At 33.9% G+C, this 25,398-nt stretch overlaps 1 protein-coding gene across 1 annotated transcript in view; it reads right to left on the bottom strand.

The window, feature by feature from the left end:
- The window catches only part of LOC149790208 (uncharacterized), a 196,597-nt gene that overhangs the window by 20,624 nt on the left and 150,575 nt on the right, over positions 1 to 25,398 (bottom strand). The window contains exons 48-53 of the mRNA XM_089972214.1: positions 21,921 to 22,032; positions 15,533 to 15,694; positions 13,693 to 13,895; positions 8,306 to 8,511; positions 5,355 to 5,518; positions 1,156 to 1,336 (exon numbers count right to left, since the gene is read on the bottom strand). Of these exons, the coding sequence (XP_089828340.1) occupies positions 1,156 to 1,336; positions 5,355 to 5,518; positions 8,306 to 8,511; positions 13,693 to 13,895; positions 15,533 to 15,694; positions 21,921 to 22,032 (1,028 nt within the window). The remainder of the gene's footprint in view (positions 1 to 1,155; positions 1,337 to 5,354; positions 5,519 to 8,305; positions 8,512 to 13,692; positions 13,896 to 15,532; positions 15,695 to 21,920; positions 22,033 to 25,398) is intronic.

The raw sequence follows: 25,398 nt of genomic DNA on the forward strand, positions 1-25,398 counted from the left end.
CTATCCATTAGAAAATATATTTAACTAATGATTAAAAAAATATAACAATTACTATAATTTGTTTTATTCAAACCAATGCAATGGCAATTATGATAACTTATTCAAACCAATGCAATTATTAGTTCAGAAATTCCACTTTCATTCTCTTCTACCCCTTGAACAACAATATAAATTAAAATTTAGAAATATTTAAAGTTCTTAATTTTAAATTATAGTCCAAAAATAAAAACACATAATTTGGCAACAAGAATATTTAATAAGAAAGAATTCTTTTTAAACTAACTTTTTATTTTATCATTGGATTTTGATCAGTGAATAACAGACATTGTCCAATTAACAAAATATGTTTCAGGGAACATTAAGCTCAATACAACACTCGCAGAACAACAATGTAAAATATATGTTCCCATCACGTTCACAGTAGAAGACTTGCTCCCACTGATTGTACTGGGAGCTCTTCATTTTGGAAGTGTATTCACTCTCGCAGAGCACGGCTGCACTGAATAAAACACACGCAAGGTCCATTGTTAAGACTGATTCGACCCTCAGAGTTAAGATGAAAATAGTGACCTGGCTTGAAAGTACAGGAGTAATGATATTCTAAATGAGTTTTCGCACTGACTTCCCTTCCAAAAGGCATACCAACCCTGAAACATACTGCCAGTATATCTGGTGGAGGAAGAACCCTGTAAAACCCAAGAAAGAGCAACTGACCCACGAGAAGCTACTGACAGGCTTTAACACATACCCACCCTAATTGAGCCTTAGACTCAAATCCATGCAGACAGAGCTGAAATGGTAGTGATCCGGAACAGTGAGTGCTTTAGACCACTCGGCCACCCGGGGAATCTAAGTCGTAATGGATATTATTATCTAAGTTTGGACAACGAGGGATCTGTTGACTCAAGAAAGTGGGCATTCAAGCAACAAAATTCAGTAGCCTTCAAGCAGAACTATAACCTGAGTCTAGAGTATACTAATGCATTCAGTTTGATGACTCATGCATAGACATGCATGTTGAAAACAATATTTTGCAATTCAGATGTTTGTCTCTCATTAATTAAATTTTTTCTTTATTCTGCAGATTAAAAAAAGTCATGATCATACATGTCAAATGATTGTGCCACAATATGTAAAAAATGAAGAATGAATTACATTTTTATGGGACAGTGGTGAGACTGGTGATGGCCCCAGACGCGTCTTGTAGTATCCTTTTGGACAATCTTCCAACTCGTGCGGCAAGCAGGAAATAGTTCCATCAACAAGAGTGTGGTTGATGGCAAGTTCACATGTGTTACAGCCGCCATTGTTTACTTCACTGGAAGGTCCCGTACATCTAGAATAATAATAACAACATAAATCTTGTGTGCAGTTATTCCTGTCGATGTGGGGATGATCTTGTATGAAAGGAAGTGAGTCACTGTTATCTATGTGGAGATGTATGGGATGAAGAGTTACAGTTGTCTATAAGGCAATGTATTGGAGGAAGTGATGAACTGTTAGCTATGTTAATGTTGTTGATGTTGTTATTGGGTTTAACGCCATTTTTCAGCACATGACAGGCTATGCATGGCGGCCAGTATTTATGGTGGAGGAAGAACCCGGGAAAACCCCAAAAGAACCACCGACCCACGAGAAGCTACTGGCAAGGTTTCTATCATACCCACATTAGCCGAATCCGAGACTCGAACCCGCGCAGACAGAGGTGAGATGGCAGTGATCCGTAACGGAGGGCGCTTTAGATCACTCGGCTACTCGGGGCATCCAGATATGTTAATGATCTTGTATTGGAGGATGTGACATAATATCATATAGGTGGGGATGATCTTGCATGAGATGAAGTGAGGTAGTGTTATATAATAAAACACTTTCATCAACTTTTAACAGAATATAAACCAATGTGCTGAAATTGACCGGAAAGACATTCCTGATCTAGCTCTATATCAACGAATTAAATGAACAGTATATAAAAAACAGCCATATTCAGACAGTACATAACTCCCCTGTTATAACACACCTTATTACAACATGATTAATGATATTACATAGTACTGCTATGGACCGCATGACCAAATTAACATTCCTGGTCTAGATCAAAATATTTCAATGCATAACTTCAATAATGAGGGTCATATTCGAACAGCATAGCATTGATCTGTTTCAGGGCATGCCATCCATAATGATGGTAATTTTCCAACAGTATAACATTGATCTGTTTCAGGGCATAACATCAGTATCACGGATCTTTTGTAGGGCATAACATCAATAATGAGTGCCATATTCCAACAGTATAACGTTGATCTGTTTAATGGCATAACATCAATAATGAGGGTCATATTCCGACAGGATAACGTTGATCTGTTTAATGGCATAACATCAATAATGAGGGTCATATTCCGACAGTATAACGTTGATATGTTTAATGACATAACATCAGTAATGAGGGTCATATTCCGATAGGATAACACTGATCTGTTTAATGGCATAACATCAATAATGAGTGTCATATTCCAACAGTATAACACTGATCTGTTTAATGGCATAGCATCAATAATGAGGGTTATATTCCAACAGTATATTATGGATTTGACGATTCAAAATTAAATTATTTTGAGAAAGATATAAAAATTAATATTTACTGTGCTAAATAATAATACCATGGAAAGTGAAAATAACATACAACAAAATCTGAAAAATTGACATGGAAATCTTAATGTTGCCTATGTTGATTAGTGCCTATCAATTTCTATAACATACAACAATGTCTGTAAAACTGACATAGAAATCTTAATGTTGCCTGTGTTGAGTAGCATCTATCAATTTCTATAACATGCAATAATATCTGAAAATTTGACATGGAAATCTTAATGTTGCCTGTGTTGAGTTGTACCTATCAATTAAAATAACATAAAACAATGTCTGAAAAATTGGCATGGACATCTTTATGGTCGTGTGTTGACTAGTACGTATCAATTTCTATAACATACAACAATGTCTGAAAAAGTGACATATGCAAATCTTGATGCCACACAAACAATATTAATAATAATATCAACAACAATATCAATAATAATGTCAACAACAATGTCAACAATAATATCAACAACAGTATGATGGGATTATATGTCTCACATAGGACTTGTTATCAAGACAAAAAAGACGGCAACAGTCTGAGCTTTTCTGTTCTAATATGCTGGAAAACTAAATACTCAAGGAGCTAAACTTTGGGGTTCGAATGGGCAGGTAACATTGAGTTCCCATGTACAATAAACCTAAATAATCTGGAACCCTTACTCTGCAGGTCGAAAAGGCAGGAAACCTAGATACTCAGGGACCTCAACTGTGGGTTTCCAGTGGATAGGAAACCTAAATACTCAGGGAACTGAGCTTTGGGTTCCAAGGGACAGGAAACCTATCACTCGGGAACCAGACCAACTTGCAGTGAACTCTCCATTATGGAAGAGATAATTGTGTTTGCTGTAATTACTTACGTATTACAGAACATTCAGTATTATGCAATACAATACAATTTATGGGCTCATAAGTGCTATTCCGGGCTCATCAGTACAATTATAGGCAAACATAAATACAATTATGGGTCAAAGAATATAACTATGGGCTCATCAGTACAATAATGGGCTTATCAACCCTGTACCATAAGTAGTCTATTGGTGAAAACCCAATGTTGATATTGCCATCTCTTTGGAAAAGAAACTAATATAATCAAGATAATGGGTGTACGTCTGTAATTTAGTTTTTCAATCCTGCTATATAAAAAAATTCAGTGATACCACTACAATGTCTCCATTAAGCAGTTTGTAGTGACGTCTAGCACTGGGGCATCATGCCGCAGACATGTAGTATCATGTCCCACCGGGTCACTTTATCCTAACACCAAGCTGACTAATCCTAATATCTATCTCTAACAGCTGAGCAACAAACAAGGTGGTTGTAAGTACAATTTGTTTAAGTATTTGGTATGACTCAGGCTGGATTTGAACGAGCGACCTCCCGCATCCACGGTGGACACTTAAACCACTTATGCTACCAGAGCTGTCTTCAAGATAGTCACCATGCTGGTTACAACGAAGCTCAGACAGTTTCATTTAGAAATCTCTTCTGGTGGAAACTCATGTCAAAATGGAAATCTCATGTCCAACCAGAAACTCAATGTAAAACTGGAAACCCCATTTCAAAAGGCCATTTTCAAGATAACAGAACACTGGACATCTTCGTAGCACCATTTTAATTTAAGATGAACGAAGCATTATACGAAGTCATTCAGTGAAAACAGGCTGATGATATTGCAAATCCATTCTGGGAAAGTAGTGATACCAAGATTTTCAAGCTGGCCAATGTGGCAACCAAATCAAACCTTAGATCAGAAACATTTTCATTTAGAACCAAACTGACAGCATAAGAAGTATTTTGGTAAAAGAAAAAATCCATGTCAATATGACTTTCTGTTCAGGGTGAAAAGCAGTAAAATCATCCTCGAGATCGCTGCTGTGGCAGCCATTTCCATTGAGGACCAGGTGGACATGATAAAAAGTCTTGAAGTGAAACCCTCAAAATGGCACTATGTCAGTCCATATAGGAGTAGCAAGATGGCCACTGTGGGAGGCCATATTGGATTTAAGATCTTTTATGGATGCGCGACGATATTATTTTCAAGATGTCTGCTGTGGTGGACATGTTGGACACTCAACTAACACCAATTTCATCTAGCACCAACTAGACCTTATAAAAATGTTTTAGTGAAAACCCTTTGCTTATATGACCATTTATGTAGGAGGTGTAGTGATAAGATGGCCACTGTTACAATCATACTAGATGTCAGATGATTAATATTTTCATTTAGAAGAAGCCAGACATAATAAGAAGTATTTTAGTGAAAACCCCATATTGATTTGACCATCCAGTGATAGGTAATAATAGCAAGATTTTCAAGTCAACAGCTTTGGCAGTCAAAATGGATGTACATACAGCACCATTTTCATATATGACCAACTAAACCATTGAATAAATGTAAAATTTCATGGCAATCCTCCATGGAGACTAAGAGTAGCTGTAAGAAATTTGTTGTAACTGATGGATGGACATCGGAAGCCAGAAGACTTACCATCCCATATGCTCTTCTCGACGATGACCACTAGAGCTACAAATCGGAACAATAAAACATTAACCTTAAGAAAAAACGTTCTGAAGGAAATTAGACCTGGTGAAAAAGATTATATGACAGCCCAATGTTGCATGTGATTTATATCCATGTGTGATATCAAAGAACCTTTATTAATTAAGTCTGAAGTCGAGGTGAATTAGAGGGATAAACAAATTTCAAAATGGTCTCCTACCCTTCAGCACATGTGTAATTGCATGGTTGGCAGGTATTTCTTTCATCTGGATAAAAATACATTGGTAAATTCTGCAAGACTGGACACTTTTCCATGCAAACACCAGAAACCCCATCAAGACCTGGAAACTTAACCTGCTTACAACGTGTACAGTTGGATGGTCCCTGGAACAGACAGTTCATTCATAAATTAAAAAAAAATGATAACAGCAAAATGACATAATCTCCTACACTAAGACATACTTGTGGTACCAGCCAAGATCCTTAATTTAAAATAAATACTGTGTTCTTGGTTGTTACCTCTAAATGTTAACTGTGATTATAACTGATTGAGAATGTCACTACAGGAAAGTCATGTAACTAATCTAGAATCCCAATACAGGAAATAACAGTTATGATACATTGTACATACAGAGTATTGTTTCCTGCTATAGTTCATTGCAGTTTATTGTTTCTTTCTGTTCATAATAGTGTATTGTTTCTCGCTGTCCACAACAGTGTATTGTTTCTTGCTGTTCATAACAGTGTGTTGTTTATTGCTGTATATAACTGTGTGTTGTTGCTTGCTGTTTATAACAGTATTGTTTCTTGATGTTTATAACGGTGTGTTGTTTCTTGATGTTTATAATATTGTAGTTTCGTGCTGTTTATAACTATATTGTTTCTTGCTGTTTATAACAGTGTCTTGTTTCTTGCTGTTTATCGTTGTGTTGTTTCTTGCCGTTTGTAATAGTATTGTTTCTTGCTGTTTATAACAGTGTGTTGTTTCCTTTTGTTTATAATAGTGTATTGTTTTTTGTCATTTATCAGTGTATTGTTTCTTGCTGTTTTTCACAGTGAATTGTTTCTTGTTGTTTATAATAGTGTAATGTTTCTTGCTGTTTGTAATAGTATATTGTTTCTTGCTATTTATCACAGTTTATTGTTTTCTTGCCATTTATCATTGTATTGTTTCTTGCTGTTTTTCACAGTGTATTGTTTATCACAGTTTATTGTTCATTGCCATTTATCAGTGTATTGTTTCTTGCTGTTTATCAAAGTGTATTTTGTTCAACACAGTTCAATATCACAGTTTATTGTTCATTGCCATTTATCAGTGTATTGTTTCTTGCTGTTTATCAAAGTGTATTTTGTTCAACACAGTTCAATAGACTGCTTATAACCCTCAAGCCAAGCTCATTTTAATTATGTATGCTTTGCTTGTCGATTTATCTTGATTACTTGACTCAACCCAGTGTTGAGTACTCATAATTGTAACTTTCGGTGGCAGTATTTTCCAGGTCTGAGAAAATACCCACCATCCCACCAATCGTTCCTCAACGTTGGGAAATGTTGAATAGATCATATTAATATTTTTCAATCGATAAGAACGTTTCTATTATGTTACACACGAACTAAATACCGCATGAATGAGAAATATTCACATAAAAAGATTTCACTATTGCATGCAATTTCTTTAAACCAATACAAGGGTAGTTTGTATAACCAAAGATGTGGGTTGGTTATATGCAGGAAGACCAGCAGACACGATTCGATGAAATGAAACTAAAGCAACAAAACATTTGCGATTTGAACATTCGAGTCAAACATCAATAATATTTACTACAGTTTTTATGAAATTAGTTCCATCAAAAAGATTACATTACGTGGAACGTTCTCCGTTGTCATATTGTTTTGTTAAAAATTCATGTAATTTGTCTTATTCTTCCTTGTCAATTTTTTTAAATCCATGTAATTTGTCTGGCAGTAGGAGATGTCTCTTATCTTTTGAGCACTCTAGTAATACATTTTGGCTCAAGTCTAAGATGTACCCAACTCAAACCTGAAAATACAAAACTACAAAATTTTGACTCAAGTCTAAGATGTACCCAACTCAAACCTAAATGCTCAAATCCTACCTTTTGACTCAAGTCTAAGATGTACCGAACTCAAACGTGAAAGCACAAAAATCCTACCTTTTGACTCAAGTCTAAGATGTACCCAACTCAAGCCTGAAAGCACAAAAATCTAACCTTTTGACTCAAGTCTAAGATGTACCCAACTTAAACTTAAATTCTCAAATCCAAATTTTGACTCAAGTCTAAGATGCACCCTGCTGAATCCTGAAACCACAAACATCCAAAATGTTGACTCAAGTCTAAGATGTACCCGACGTAAACCTGAAAGCACAAAAATCCAAAATTTTGACTCAATTCTAAGATGTACCAAGTCAAATTTGAAAGCACAAAATCCTAAATTTTGACTCAAATCTAAGATATACCCAACTCAAGCCTGAAAGCACAAAATCCATTATTGTGACTCAAGTTTAAGACGTACCCAACTCAAACATAAATGTTCAAATCTGAAAATTTGAATCAAGTCAAAGATGTACCTAACTCAAACCTACATGTTCAAATCCGAAATGTTGACTCAAGTCTAAGATGTAAGGAACTAAAACCTGAAAGCGCACAAATCCAAACATTTTACCCAGCTCAAACCTGAAAGCACACAAATCCTAAATTTTGTCTCAAGTCTAAGATGTACCCAACTCAAACCTGAAAACACAAAAATCCAAACATTTTACTCAAGTTTAAGATGTACTCAACTCAAAACCTGAACGCACAAAAATCCAAAATTTTGACTCTAAGTTGTACCCAACTCAAAACTAAAGGCTTAAATCCGAAATTTTGACTAAGGTCTAAGATGTACCCAAATCAAGCCTGAAAGCACAAAAGTCTGAACAATCAAAGTAGAATATAATTAAGCTGTTAGCATCCTGCTATCTTGCTAGAATGCCCGAGCTTAAAACTGATATTTACCGCATGTATGTATCTGTAATATTTGGGTAGACTTTTAAGATTTTATTATTTTTGCTCTTAAACTACACACACACACACACACACACACACACACACACACACACACGTTATTTTTACGACTGATTTATGAGCAAGTATATTTCACCATACTTACCGGTCCAGTACAGCTGAGAGCACACTGTGCATGGCATTTTTCACACGTGTCTCCATTCTCGTATAGTAGAGGTATATCCGAGCATGAGTGGACACACTGGTTATTTTCCGACACTCGCTTGTATGCACATTTAAGACAATTTAATGGTCCTAGCCCCCAACAGCCATGATGTGAACATTCAGGATCACAAACCTTACCTTCTGCCCCTAAAGGATATAATTATTTCAACCAATAATACGATATATTAGAGTGATCCAATCAAAAATCACTCTTCATTTATTATTACAACAGTGATCCAATTATAAATCACTTCATTTATTACCACAAGAATGACCCAATTATAAATCACACTTCATTTATTACTGTAACATTAATCATATCACACACTGCTATTCATTTATTAATATAACATTAATTCTATCACATAATGTAATTTATTTATTAATATAATATTAATCATATCACACATTGCTATTTATTTATTACTGTAACATTAATCATATCACACAATGCTATTCATTTATTATTATTAATCCTATCACAAATTGCTATTCATGTATTGCTATAACATTAATCATATCACACAATGCAATTCATTTATTATAATAACATTAATCCTATCACAAAATAATAGTCACTTATTACTATAACATAAATCACACATTGATGTTCATTTATTACTGTAACATTCATCCTATCACATAATGCTATTCATTTATTAATATGACAGTAATCCTATCAAACAATACTATGCACGTGTTACTGCAACATTAATCCTATCACACATTGATATTCGTTTATTACTGTAACATTAATCCTATCACATAATACTGTTAATGTGTTACTATAACATTAATCCTATCACACAATGCTATTCATGTGTTACTATAACATTTATCCTATCACACAATGCTATTCATGTGTTACTATAACATTAATCCTATCACACAATGATATGATATTCATGTGCTACTGTAACATTAATCCTATCACACACTGATATTCATTTATGTGTTATTATAAGATTACTGCTATCACATAATGCTATTCATGTGTTACTATAACATTAATCCTATCACACACTGATATTCATTTATGTGTTACTATAACATTAATCCTATCACACATTGATATTCATTTATGTGTTACTATAACATTAATCCTATCACACATTGATATTCATTTATGTGTTACTATAACATTAATCCTATCACACATTGATATTCATGTATGTGTTACTATAACATTAATCCTATCACACAATGCTATTCATGTGTTACCATAACATTAATCCTATCACACACTGATATTCATTTATTACTATAACATTAATCCTATCACACATTGATATTCATTTATTACTATAACAATAATCCTAACACACAATAATATTCATGTGTTACTGTAAGATTAATCCTATCACACAATAATAGTCATCTATTATTGTAACATTAATCCTATCACATAATGCATTCATTTAATAATATAACAGTAATAATATCATACAATACTATTCAAGTCTTACTACAACATTAATCCTATCACACATTGATATTCATTTATTACTGTAACATTAATCCTATCACATAATGCTATTCATTTATTACTGTAACATTAATCCTATCATACAATGCTATTCATTTATTACTGTAACATTAATCCTATCATACAATGCTATTCATGTGTTACTATAACATTAATCCTATCACATATTGATATTCATTTATGTATTACTATAACATTAATGCTGTCACACATTGATATTGATTTATAACTATTACATTAATGATATCACACATTGATATTCATGTGTTACTATAACATTAATCCTATCACACATTACTATTCATGTGTTACTGTAACATTAATCCTATCACACATTGATATTCATTTATGTATTACTATAACATTAATGCTGTCACACATTGATATTGATTTATAACTATTACATTAATGATATCACACATTGATATTCATGTGTTACTATAACATTAATCCTATCACACATTACTATTCATGTGTTACTGTAACATTAATCCTATCACACATTGATATTCATTTATATGTTACTATAATATTAATCCTATCACACATTGATATTCATGTGTTACTATAACATTAATGCTATCACACAATGATATTCATGTGCTACTGTAACATTAATCCTATCACACAATGCTATTCATGTGCTACTGTAACATTAATCCTATCACACAATGCTATTCATGTGCTACTGTAACATTAATCCTGTCACACATTGATATTCATTTATTACTGTAACATTAATCATATGACACAATGCTATTCATGTGCTACTGTAACATTAATCCTATCACACATTGATATTCATTTATATGTTACTATAATATTAATCCTATCACACATTGCTATTCATGTGTTACTATAACATTAATGCTATCACACAATGATATTCATGTGCTACTGTAACATTAATCCTATCACACAATGCTATTCATGTGCTACTGTAACATTAATCCTATCACACAATGCTATTCATGTGCTACTGTAACATTAATCCTGTCACACATTGATATTCATTTATTACTGTAACATTAATCATATAACACAATGCTATTCATGTGTTAATATAACATTATTACTATCAAACATTGCTATTCATGTGTTACTATAACATAGATCCTATCACACAATGATATGTTGTATTACTGTAACATTAATCCTATCACACGTTGCTATTCATGTGTTACTCTAACATTAATCCTATCACACATTGATATACATGTATTACTATAACATTCATCCTATCACACAATGAGATTCATTTATGTGTTTCTATAACATTAATCCTATCACACATTGATATTCATGTGTTACTAAAACATTAATCCTATCACATAATGCTATTCATGTGTTACTATAGCATTAATCATATCACACAATGATATTCCTTTATTACTATAACATTACTCCTATCACACAATACTATTCATGTGTTACTATAACATAAATCCTAGCACACAATACTATTCATCGTTTACTATAACATTAATCCTATCACACAAGGCTCTTTATTCATCAAAAGTCAATGTAATACAAATATGCAATTTATAAATATTGTGTCAGTTTTATATACTTTTAAAACTTAAACGTCAATGTGAGAAAATGCTACAATAACATCGATTTAGATAGCTTAATCACATTTTGTCACATTTTTTATTTTCATGAAATAATACTAAATTATAGAAAATATTTTTTAAAAACAATTCTGATCATATTTTCAATTCCAACTTTCATGTCTGCCACAAAGTGAAATTTGTAAAGAAACATGCTTTAACCATGTCCAGGAGTGAAAAAGAAAGAGAGTAGTGCATGTTGAATTAAATCAATAAATAATGACCAGAATGTGTGTGTGTGTGTGCATGTATGTGTAAATAAAATTATATATAAATGTACAGATCAACTTCCACAGAGACCCAGGGACACTAAGACAATACTATACAATGTAAGTGTATGGATATGTACAGATCAACTTCCAAAGAAACCCAGGGACACAAAGACAAAACTATACAATGTATCTGTAAATATATGTACAGATCAACTTCCAAAGATAGAAAGAAACACCAAGACATCACTACCATGTAACTGTCTGTATATGTACACATTAACTTCTACATTAATTTCCACATAGACTCAAGGACACCAAATCAACACAATATAGCATAACTGTATGTATATGTCCAGATCAATTTCTATAGAGACCCACAGACGAAGTCAGCACTACACTTTTATATAAATGCAAAAGTTGTATAATATAGTCATATTATACCCCACCATGTACTCTCACTATACACCAATATGTACTCCCACAATATCCCACTATGTATCCTAACTATAACTCACTATGTATTCGAACTATATACTCTATATCACACTATGTAGCCCCACTATATCCCAGTATCTACTATCACTTTATCCTAGTATATACATCCTAGTATATACTATCATTATATATATTTATCTATTCCTAATATGTACTCACTATATCCCATTATCTATTCCTAATATGTACTCACTATATCCCATAGTCTATTCCTAATATGTAATATCACTATATCCGATTATATATTCCTAATGTGTACTATCAATATATCCCATAATCTATTCATAATATGTTCTATCAGTATATCCCATTATATATTCCTAATATGTACTGTCGCTATATCCCATTATCTATTCCTAATGTGTAATATTACTATATCCCATTATCTATTCACAATATATACTATCACTATATCCCATTATATATTCCTAATATGTATTATCACTATATCCCATTATCTATTCCTAATATGTCCTATCACTATATCCCATTATCCATTCCTAATATGTCATATCAGTATATTCCAATTATATATTCATATAATCGCTCCGGTGGCCTAGTGGTTAGAGCGTCCGCCTCGGATGCGGGAGGTCGTGGGTTCGATCCCCGGCTGAGTCATACCAAAGACTTACAAAAATGGTACTAACAGCTGCCTCGCTTGGCGCTCAGCATTAAGAGGTTAGTGTTAGGACTGGTCGGCCCGGTGTCAGGATAATGTGACTGGGTGGGACATCATGCTACATGTCTGCAGCATGATGCCCCAGTGCTAGACATCACTATAAACTGCCACATTGCAGACATCGTAGCGATATGACTGAAAAATTGTTAAAGCTACGTAAAAAATTCAAATCACATCACATCACATCACATATATTTATAATATGTACTATCACTGTATCCCAAAACATATTCCTAATATGTACTCTCACTATATGATCCCACTATGTATTACCACTACATTATTTTATCTACCCTCACTATGTTTCATTATATATTCCAGCTATATACCACTATGTAATCTCACTATATTCCACATCATTCTCTCACTATATACTACTTTGTACTCTCACTATGTATAATCTCACTTTATCCGACTATGTATTCCCACAATATCCCACTATGTACTCTCAGTACAAATCATACTATATACTTTCACTCTAGCTCACTAAAGTGTATATTCCAGTTTGTACTCAATGTGTACTCTCACTATATCCCACTAAGTATTCTCACTATATCCCTTGATGTATTCCATCTATATTCCACTATGTTATCTCACTAAATCCCACTATGTACTTTCACTATATATATGTATTCCCATATACTCCCAATATATAAGACAAACCTTACACAGAACCGTAAACATTCATATTAATAACAAGGTCATTACAATCAGAAACGTCATACATATCTCAGCTTGTGCTTACAAATAAGACAAAATGTACATAAAAATACAGCTTTGAAGGCTAGACACAATTTATACTTACTACAAACACTGCATTGAAGGCTAGACACAATTTATACTTACTACAACTATTGGCATCCTTATTACGAACTTCCAACATCACTTGTTTTGGTGATGAGAAAATGCCGGTAAAGTTCAGGTTTTCAAGATAGCAGAGGTTTGGGGCTGAGGCAATGATAACATCTCCATTCTTAATGTGTTGTAGGGACTTGAGACCCAGCTCTGTGATATTCATACTTATCAGGCTGACTGAAAATCGTCCACTACTGAAACAAAAACATGTTTAAGTCCATACAGTTAAATCTGCTGCACTGACCACCTGTAAATAAAGACCACCCGCTATACAGGTCAAATTTCACTGGCTCTATTTACTCATAAATCATGACATGTTTAATATAGGGACTTCCTGCAAGTCCTGGATGATTGTTTAGCTGTTTCCAAAGTAGTCATAATACCAAGATTTGACCATACAGTGTGCCTTGAATTTTGTAAACAGATTGACCATACAATCATACTTGTCCTATGTAAACAGATTGACTGTACAGTCATACTTGTCCGATGTATACACATTGACTAAGCAGTCAGTCTTGTCCTATGTAAACAGATTGATTGTACATACTTAACCTATGTATATGGATTGACCATGCAGTCAGACTTGTCATATGTATACAGATTGACTCTAATCATACTTGTCCTACGTATACAGTTAGTCAGACTTGTCCTATGTATACAGATTGGCTATACACGAAGTTTGTCCTATGTATACAGTTTGAAAATACAGTCATACTTGTCCGATGTATACACATTTACTATACAGTCAGACTTCTTTTATGTATACAGATTGTCCATACAGTCATACTTGTGTTATGCATACAGATTGACTATACAGTCATACTTGCCCTATTTATATAGATTGGCAGATTAAAACATATTGACTATACAGTCATACTTGTCCAATGTATACTAATGACCAGTCCCACGTTCCCTACGTACAAAGATTGATTGAAGTCACACTTGTCCCATGTACACAGAATGAACATACAGCCAGAATTGTCATATGTATACAGCTTGACTATACAGTCAGATGTGTCCTATCTATTACAGATTGACTATAGTCATACGTGCCCTATGTATACAGATAGTCAGACTTGTCCTATTTATACAATACTGTCTATGGGTAGCCATAAATAATGGCCTCTTTAAACATGTGGTTGCCTAAAGGAAGTTTTATTTATACAATGAGATTATGTCTGAACTGGAACGTGTCTGCTGAAGACAGGTGATTGCTTAATAGAGCTAACGGCAAATGATTACTAACATAAAATATCAAATCATAAGACATTATTTATGAAATACAAACTTTCACCCAGCTGTGTTCCAATATAAACGACAATCACAAAGTAGAAAAGCTTCTGTTTTCCAAAGTAAATGACAATCACACAGTACAAATGATTCTGTTTAACAATGTAAATGACAATCACACAGAACACATGATTATGTTTATCAAAGTAAATGACAATAACACAGTACAAATGATAATGTTTACCAAGGTAAATGACAATCACACAGTACAAATGATTATGTGTAATCTTCTCAATTTTCCAGTTATTTCCTGTATTTAGTTTTCAAATCCATTCAAAGTGCAATGTATGATCCTGTTAATCCATCTTTAAAAGAAATCATATATTGTTTTCTTGCCATCCCAAGGCATTTTCACGACACTAACTAGAACGTGTGTTTTGAACTTAAACTGTTGTTTAGATGTTTTAGTTACCTTCTTTATGATGAAAAGAAAAAAAAACATTGAGAATTCAGCTTAAACATGATCACAAATATCTTCCATTATCAGGTCAATAACGAATTAGAATACCAACATTTTTTCTGGCAATGGAATGAAACATACCTTAAGTCTCTCCCCTGGATAATCTCTAGACTTGAGAGGAAGGAAAGGTCCCTCAGTTCAGAAGGAATCATTTGAACAGCCAGGTAGCCAGTTATCTCCTTTACAGTCTTAAAAACTTGTAGGTCACTGATATTTATTCCAGGAATATTTTCAAATGGATTCCTAAAATTAAATGACTCTTTATGAGGATATATATATATATATATATATATATATATATATATATATATATATATATATATATATATATATATATATATATATATATATATATATATATATATATATATATATATATATATATATATAACATGGTATAATACTTTGTCTGGCAAGATCATACAAGTCATCACGTAAGTTATAACATTGGCAATTAATTATTTAAAAACCCTTGGAAAGCTTTTATCTCAGTGAAGAATTATAATTCAAAAGTATTTACCAGTCTACAAGTTGTTACAATTAGTTTTCAAATTTGTTGGAATGTACATATGATCTGCCTTGTACACCAACTTGTATTTATCTAAAATAAAATCCTTAATTTTAAAATGTATCTAAACCAAATCCTCACTTTTAAAATTTAACTAAATCAACTCCTGAATTTGTCGATTTATCAAGGTCAAATTCTGAATTTTGAAATTTAATTTTAAATTGATTGACTTTGACTTTTTGTAGACCAGTGCTGTTATTTATTTGTGATAAGAACTGTCTGTGACTTTCGATTTCTTCCAGCAGAGTCTTAAACTGAGTCACACTGATCATTGTACCCTCAATTACTATTGTGTACAACCTACTGATTGTATTGAGACTTCTCTGTGCAGCTGCAAGCAATTCATGGTAAATACATATTCTTGAATAGAGACACATCAAAATTGACTAGCTCCACCTGAGACACCAGTTCGCTATGACAATACTACGCATTAGTGCACATATGATGTTTGAAGTTGATTGATTTCAGTCACACCTGGACTAACAGCACCTGCTGCAGCATACCCACAAAGTGTACCTACAACCAAACATGTGTGTTTATATTTTATGATCAGTGTATATCTCTTTTTCCAGATCTTTGATTATTTGTTGACAATGGTAAGAATGAGGGTCTGTCATAGATCTTCTATTAACAAAAAATCAGACATTTAAATTCCATAACAGGCATTATCATATGCTCATTGTTTTCTCAGTTAAGTTTATTATTGTCAGAATTGTGCAGTATTTTAAGATATTGCCTTCACATGTACTTCATATTGTACTCATGTGCACGACACATGTGCCTCAAGTAGATGCTTTACGTTCTGGCTGTTTAAATTTGTTTCAAAATGAAATAAAGCATATGTCTCGTGGACTGCCACATACCAGCTGCTTTGCCGGATTTTGCCTTAACTTTTTTGATACAACGTTTCATATTTAGGCTAGCGATAGATGCGAGACAGGTCATACCATTGCTGGGTCCCTACAAGTAATATGCAAGTGACAAGACATAAACTGTCTTCTTTAGCTGGTAATAAGAATGGAAAAAACTACACCGTAACGGCCAAGCTAGATCCTGACAATACTACCGTTACATTGGAGTATGGCACCAGGGATGAGATGCTTCTTATCAGCTGACCAATGAGGGTGAGAATGGAGTAAAAGCGAACTCTTGATTTATTTTCAACCATTTAACACAAGATGATTCATATTTTAAGAAACAGTGAATAAGGTCAATTCATAACCATGACAGTCTTGTTTGTGTACCAAGCCAACATACTATCATTGTCTTGATATACAGTATGGTAGATGATAATTTCACACAAGGTCAGGGAGCACATTAACACTATACTATTAGTTCATTATATCATTACTTCTTCTGATGAATGAAATTTATATTAGAGTAACAACATCTGGATTATGTTGCAATAAACAAGAGGAAATATGACTTGTTTGTAATATGTGAAATGTAAAATCTGCAAGGAAAACACCTGCTTGACTTTACACTTCAGCTATAGCATAATACTTATTTGAAGTGAATTGATATATATGGAAGTAAATTGGCTGTCAAATCAGTGAGGAAATCACTCAAATGACTTAGACAACTAGCAAAATATAAAATAGAAACATACATAAATTATATCTTTATATATTCCTAGATTAATCAAGTAGCGTTGAATTGAATTTAGTCTGTTAAGTATGTGAGGAAACCACTCACAATGACTTAGACATTCTATTTCACTAAGAACATTTTTGGACGTATAATTTAAGAAATGAATTATATATTTGCAGTGCAAAGAAACTTCTCTGTATGCTTTAGCTTAAAACAAATTAAATAAAGAAAATGAATAAAGAGATGAAAAATAAAAGTATTGGTCTGTGAGGACAACACTCAAGACTAAATGGAAAAGTTGTTGCAATGCGCATTAATTCACAATATGAATGTACATTTCAATTTTAAGTGGAAGAAAATGCCATTTTCTTTTGAACGTGATGTCAAACGCATTCAAATTTATCTGGGCGGATTGATAAGCGCATTAATAATGTGGTTGTTGTGTAATTGTGAATATGTGATTGTGTATTTAGTTTGTAATACATCATAAATTCAGTTAATTTGTTTCTTGTAGTGTATTTCTATTTATATAATTAAACATTAGGTAGAAAAAGAAAATGAGCATATAATAAAAAGGTTACTGCATATGTATGGAAAATATGAACTTGTTTTGTCGGATGGATATACTGCACTCCCAAGATCATGCAATATATCCATCCGAAGAATTCGTTCATATTTTCCCAAACAAATACAGTAACAGATAAGAACTTGTCCAGTCTCATCAGCATGCATAGGTGCACTTCTAGGCAATTAGTCTTTTTTAATGGTACAATTATCATGCAGTTATAATGAACCTCTGGAAAACTTGTCTCCGGCAACTGTGCATTATGGTGGTTTGGCACTGCATCATACAAAACCACACTGATTCATTTATGCAGATTCTCCACGGCTTTACAAACATGGAAGTGTTCATGATTATGAATAAGTAATTCTTAAAGTCATTGGTGTCCTTTGTGCATAGGTATGTATTTATCTGACTGTGCAGGGATAGTCAAACTAGCTGAAGAAATTCAAGCACTCAATGGAGTTTGCTTACACACATACACAATCGGAGATACAACTGCAGATTTTCACACATGCAGTGCATAGTTGTGGAGGGCCCCGATGGCTAATTGGTCTAAAGTGCTCACCGTTACAGATCATTACCATCTCACCTCTGTCTGTGTGGATTCGAGCCTCAGGTTTGGCCAATGTGGGTATGTGAGAAAGCTTGCCAGTAGCTTCTCGTGGGTTGGGAGTTCCTTCTTCCTCCACCATTTATACCGGCCGCCATGTATAGCCTATCTTGTGCTGAAAAATGGCGTTAAATCCTACAACAACAACAACAACAACCTAGTTGTGTTTTGTCTGAAGACTTGGTACCAGTTTGGTGCATTTGGTGTATTTGCGACTGGACTCGTCAGCGATCGATCACCGATAGGAGGACAACTACGTACTAGGCACAGACAATGCTTCTGGGGCCAGTGTATAATCATTGTGTGCCCTGTGTAAATGCTCAGGATGTTCCAGGTCAACTTAAAAGAAGTAACCATGGAAATTGAATTTTGTGATTGCTCATGTTTTTACAGATCAATACATGCAGGATTGATCTACTGAAATTCACAAACCGAAAGTGGCTGCATCATGGCCCTTCAACAAAGATTATTTGGATCCCGATACATGATTATTTGGGTCAACGGAGGGTGGGTGGGTCATATCCATCTATGTTTGGGTTGTTTTCATGAGCATATTTGTGACTTGACATAGATATTCCACCACACATTGATTATTCGATAAACAGGTGCTGATCTAAATCAGTGAACAATTGCAGAACGATTTGGTTTTGAGTAAAAGATACATCCCAGCCCATACCCAGGAACCTGAAGTAATATGCAGGATCAAGCTTGTACATGTACATTTCTCAAACACTCCAGCAATCAACATACAAAGATCGTGATAGTCAGCAAGGTTTTTGCACTCAAATGTGGACCACACTCTTTGCAATATTCTTTTGAAATACCTTGATTTGACAATGATGAATAAAATGTAAGATTCATAGCAACATGGTTTCAGCAAACATGTTCCAGTCATTCATATACTCGTACAGACAGATACACGCTTATCGGTGATATTGATGACATGGCAACTGCTTGCATTACTAGGTAGTCATCAAACCCATGCAGCTTCTGAAGCACCACATGGATATTTTGTGTTTGGGGGAGGATAATTTCTCAACTGCAGACTGCATGCATTGTGGACAGCAACTATGTATGCAACAGCGATATGACAGTGATCACTAACTTTGAATCTAGGACTTTTATTTTCATTACTGTACATGCTTTGGTTTTTGTCAGTGGATGGGGTTTGCTCTTCAGTGAAAACGTTTTCACAAATCCAGCATAGACAACTCACGATTTTATCACCAGTCATAATTATGCAAACTGCTGCTGAATACATTTTGCCATAACTTCGACTGGTCTGAAAAATACCTTAACTGTGTTTAGAGTTTGCACTCCAGGTACAACACGGTACTGGCTGATCTGGTAATCCATCATGTCGTACCACTATGAAACAGAACCCGCATGGTTCAGTGATTTGCACAGTTTGATCCGTATCATCCGCATTACTGTCTTTTTTAGCAGTGCATTTGTGTCTGTCGTTGAATCATTCAGATATTGAAAATCCATGCAGATGACATATGGGACTTTCTTCTTTCATTGTGTTCAGTAAATTTGACAGCATTTACACCAGGCTTTGGCATCATTGTACGCTGTGGCTTTTCACTGATACCACCACAGTAAAAGTCATGACTGGTGAGCAGTTCTTGAGTGTTAAATATATTCTTGCAACATCTGCATCAATATTTTTCACATGTGTAAGTACTTGCTGTGTGGGTTAAGAAGTCGGCCAAGGTCCTTTATCCATATGTAGTGTGATACCAGTTTTGTTTCTTTCATTTCACTCAGCAACAACAAATCAATGAGAATTGTCTATGTTGGCCATAGCGACATAAAGCAAGCAGATAATGAACGTGAATATATTTACAGTAATACATGGATACAGTGTTTCAGATTTATTTTATCATTGACCTTGGTGGTACACAGTCTGTTGATACAGTGAGAGATGGACCTCGACTTAAACCAATCTTTCAATGGTCCTTCCGGCTAGTGCTTTAGTGTATTTCCACAGTGGTTTGAGAATCTTTTCAATGCATCTGCCTATTTCATCACTGATGGTGCTGCTATTTGTGTGGTTCCGGATTAAATAGGAACACTGTAAATCCAGCATGATCAAAGTTTCGTAACACTGCTTCGATTCCAGGAATCATATTTCTCAGTTACTGCAGAGTGTCTTTGCCTGATGTTTATGTGGGAAGGATAACTGCCACATGATTTTCCAACTTACCACTATGTTTCTGATATTTGAAGTCCAGGACACGAGATTGTTTTGTTTTTGCATGAACACACTCAGCTACTTCTGTGGTGATAGCCGATGCGAGACGACGTTTTTTGTTCATCCTCAGCACAAAGATGGATTTGGTCAAACACGTCTACATACAACATGGATATCAGCTTTTCTTGCACATTCAGGGATTCTGATAATATGTTCATGTGCAAGTTGCCTTAGTTATTTTATAATTTTTGTTGTTGTTGCTGCTACAGTGGTAACCAGTGGTGGCAATAATTGAGGATACAGTACAAATACGGGTTTCAATAACCCTTAGTACATGATACTTTCTCATACAAGTTAGTATGTGTATTCCATGCTGTTATGTAAGGTGTTTTAGTTGCAGTACTGTGTGTATATTTATCCTAAGTGGAGGGCAAAAACTTTACATTACTAAATGACAATGATCAGGCCTATATTTCTCAATATGGATCCATCCCGACGAAAGCTTCTGTGTTGAGAATGCCCTATATCTGCAGTGTTTTTGATGTGCATGCATTTTAAACGTGTTTTAAATTCAGAGCCTCAAGAATCTGGTGCTTATTTCAGGATTGAATGTTCTGAAATCAAGTATGTAAAGGAACACAAATGCCATCAATCAATATTTTCAGTTTCAAATAGGATAAGGTCACAAAAGATTCTTTTTTTCTAAAATTTTATTTTTCATTAAGAAGCAATCATGGCTAGACAACTCATATATCTTCTCTATTGTATTTTCACTTGCTTCTAGACTGGTTCCCATTCTTCAATATAATTAGCACCACAAATCCTATTAGAACACCATTAACGTTCAAAGTTACTGCCATGAAAGTCAGAAAAGTGATAGATTGGTCTACCTTTCCACTTGGATAGGTTCCGCAACAACATTAATGATAAATTACGTACCCATCAAATGTGCTTTTCAGAATCCTGAGATTGCCATGAATTGATGTGCAGTCTTTAAATGATTGTATGTTCTTTTGGTGTACAAAATCTGTATTGACAGTCCCAGCACAGGCTGAAAAGAAAGAGCAGCATGATTGTGATATATAAACCGTACGATGAGTTAGACAACAAGATCTTGTTCTGTGACACAGATTTCAAATTAGACATACTGTGAGACTGATCTCAAATTAGACAAATTGAGACAGCTTTCAAAATAGGCAATGCTGTGAGAAAGATTTCAAATTAGACATACTGTGAGACAGATTTTAAATCAGACATACTGTGAGATAGATTTAAAAATAAGCACGCTGTGAGATAGATTTCAAAATAGGTATGCTGTGAGACAGATTCCACAGTAGACATAATGTGATACAGATTTCAAACTAGACATACCGAGACAGATTTCAAATCAGACATACTGTGAGACATTTTAAAATAGGCACGCTCAGAGATTGATTTCAAATTTGATATACGAGAGATTTTAAATTAGATACCATGAGACATTTCAAATTAGACATAATATGAGACATATTTCAGATTAGATGTACTGAGAAGGATTTCAAAACACGTGATTTTTCTTAAAAATTAACATAGTTCAAATTTTTTGTATGTGATGTGTTCTAAAAGTGCATACATTTCTGATATTATTAGAAAGTCTGCTTTATTATCACAGAATGTCCAATGTTAATTTTAAGGAAAAACATATGTGCCTTAAATCACAGAATACATTTATAATTGTATTCATCGTAATGCCCCAAGATGTATAGACATGTAAACAAAATATATAATTTTTTTGTGTCTAGACACAAAAATGACAAATTTGGCAAGATCAACCCAAGTCACACAACAGTGACCAGCTATTTCATTAAACAATGTCAATACAATGTTATAAGCTACAACGATTGTTTTTGTTATTATTTTGCTTGTGCATATTTTCTGATTTCTCTAAAATGAAAGTAAATAAAGGTAATTCACTGGCTGATTAGAGTTTATCAGAGACACGGAGACCATACAGTACTGAAATGTACAGCACTTACAAATTACAAATCATTCTTATCATTATTTTATCATCATTTATCCCCATAATATTACATGGAGATTTTGTTCATTCAGTGTTTTTAGCAAATCCAGATTACATTTCAGCAAAACATACATATCTGTTTCGTATACTTTGATTTATGTGCTCAATAGTGACCGTTTGTCAATGAACTAAGCTTTTTCACTTACTTTGATCCATGTGCTCAAGAGATACTGTTTATCAATTATATAAGCTGGTTCACTTACTTTGATCCCTGTGCTGAATAGTTACTGTTTATGAATGATATAAGCTGTTTCACTTACTTTGATCCAAATGGTCAAGATTTACTGTTTATCAATGTTATAAGCTGTTTCGCTTACTTTGATCCATGTGCTCAATAGTTACTGTTTATCAATGATATAAGCTGTTTCACTTTGATCCATGTGCTTAAGAGTTACTGTTTATCAATGATATAAGCTCCTTCACTTACTTTGATCCATGTGCCCAAAAGTTACAGAATATCAATGAAATAAGCTGTTTCACTTACACTGATCGAAATGCTCGAGTTACTGTTTATCAATGATATAAACTGTTTCACTTACTTTGACCCATGTGCTCAAGAGTTACTGTTTATCAATGATATAAGCTGTTTCACTTACTTTGATTAATGTGCTCAAGCGTTACCCTTTATCAATGATATAAGCTGTTTCACTTACTTTGATCCAAATGCTCAAGAGTTACTCTTTATCAATGATATAAACTGTTTCACTTACTTTGATCCAAATGGTCAAGAGTTACTGTTTATCAATGATATAAGCTGTTTCACTTACAGTGATCCATGTACTCAAGAGTTACTGTTTATCAATGATATAAGCATATGAGGTGATCATTATGAAAGGTACACACGTTTAATTATAAAAGGCACATAACCAGAGCTGCAGAACCTCCAGTCTTGCAATTATTGAACTGAGTGATAAACGTTAGTGAACTTTGAACACAATTGGTTAAAAATTATACCATGACACTAACTCCATCCACTGTGCTGGTCAGTACTTCATTATATGGTAATCGCAAAATAAAACTAAAGCACCTTATTTACACTAATTAAATGTTCAAATTTATTTGCTTCAAATTTACTGATATAATCATGCTATTCATCATGATCAGGCTATGGTAAAATACATTTCAAAACTGTTCAGGCTTCTTGCCTGGTGTTTGATCTAGGAGATGTTTAGTACCTAAGGATGTTCTAAAGACTTCTCTTAAATTTTCTCATGAGAGAAAATACTTTTTGACCGTCAATGTTGCTGATCTCAAACATAGGAAGGCAGGTTATGTTCAACAAGAAAACTCACAAATAATGTTTCAGCCATTGGTAGCTTGCAGGACTTGAGTAGGTAGCTTGAAGTATTCCACAGCTGAAATCTGATGGGTGTACTTAATTTTTCCAATATCTATGTGCTTTTTGCTAGCAGTGTGCTTTTTCACTTTGTCTCTGACACATGCCGTAATGATACAAGCCACTGTGCACATTACCTATTCTAAAACCCCTGGAACACTGTGTGTTAAAAAAGAATAATGTACATTGATGTTTGAAGGCTGTATGTAAGGCCAATTATTGGTGTATTCCAATCTGTACTTCACCTTTTTTGGAACACATTTATTTTCCTTGGAGGTGAAAACATTTTAACTGTAGTGTAGCTTAATTATGAATTGGTATTATTCCAGAAGATGAGACGTTGAACGCTTAGTAATCAGTTGTGTTGGCGCATGCAAGGAAAATATAAACACAAGCAAATTATGCTATATGCTAATCTTTCAATATCTAAAAATGTTCTACACATGAAAAAGCTGTCTTCATTTAGTGTTTGTTTTTAAAACAAATAATTCCCAGTGAGTTACACATGTAACATTAATAAAAAAAATCCAGCTGAGCCCCACTTTTCTTCATAAGTATTTGTAAAACATGTGTTCTAAAGATAAACTAAACCCATTAAAATGCTTACTGCAGGGCAAACTGTAACAATTCTCTATAGTTCTGCTGTATTGCTACTATCAGTACAGGACTGTAATTGGTATCGGTGACCACTGCTGATCTCATGACTAGCACTTAATACAAAAATTGGGAATTTGTTATTTGTTTGCATTCTGAGTGAATCAATTGATCTCTTTAGAGAGTTGTGATATTCATGCCAAAATCGTGAGGGTTGGCAGTTCTACGTAACCAACATATATTCACAGTACTGGTACATGTTCATGAAAAAATGATCATATTAAAGTCTAAAATTCTGAACATAGGTTAACTAATATCAGTATTGATCTATTTAAGTGTTGTGTTTTGGATGAACAGGATCATTTTCCGAACATTAGAATTTTGGTAATCTACAGTACTGTAGTTGTTTTTGTATGTCTTTTGTGTGT

Source organism: Sinohyriopsis cumingii, chromosome 10, assembly GCF_028554795.1.
Source record: "Sinohyriopsis cumingii isolate HCF-2022 chromosome 10, ASM2855479v2, whole genome shotgun sequence".
NCBI classification, from domain to species: Eukaryota; Metazoa; Mollusca; class Bivalvia; order Unionida; family Unionidae; genus Sinohyriopsis; species Sinohyriopsis cumingii.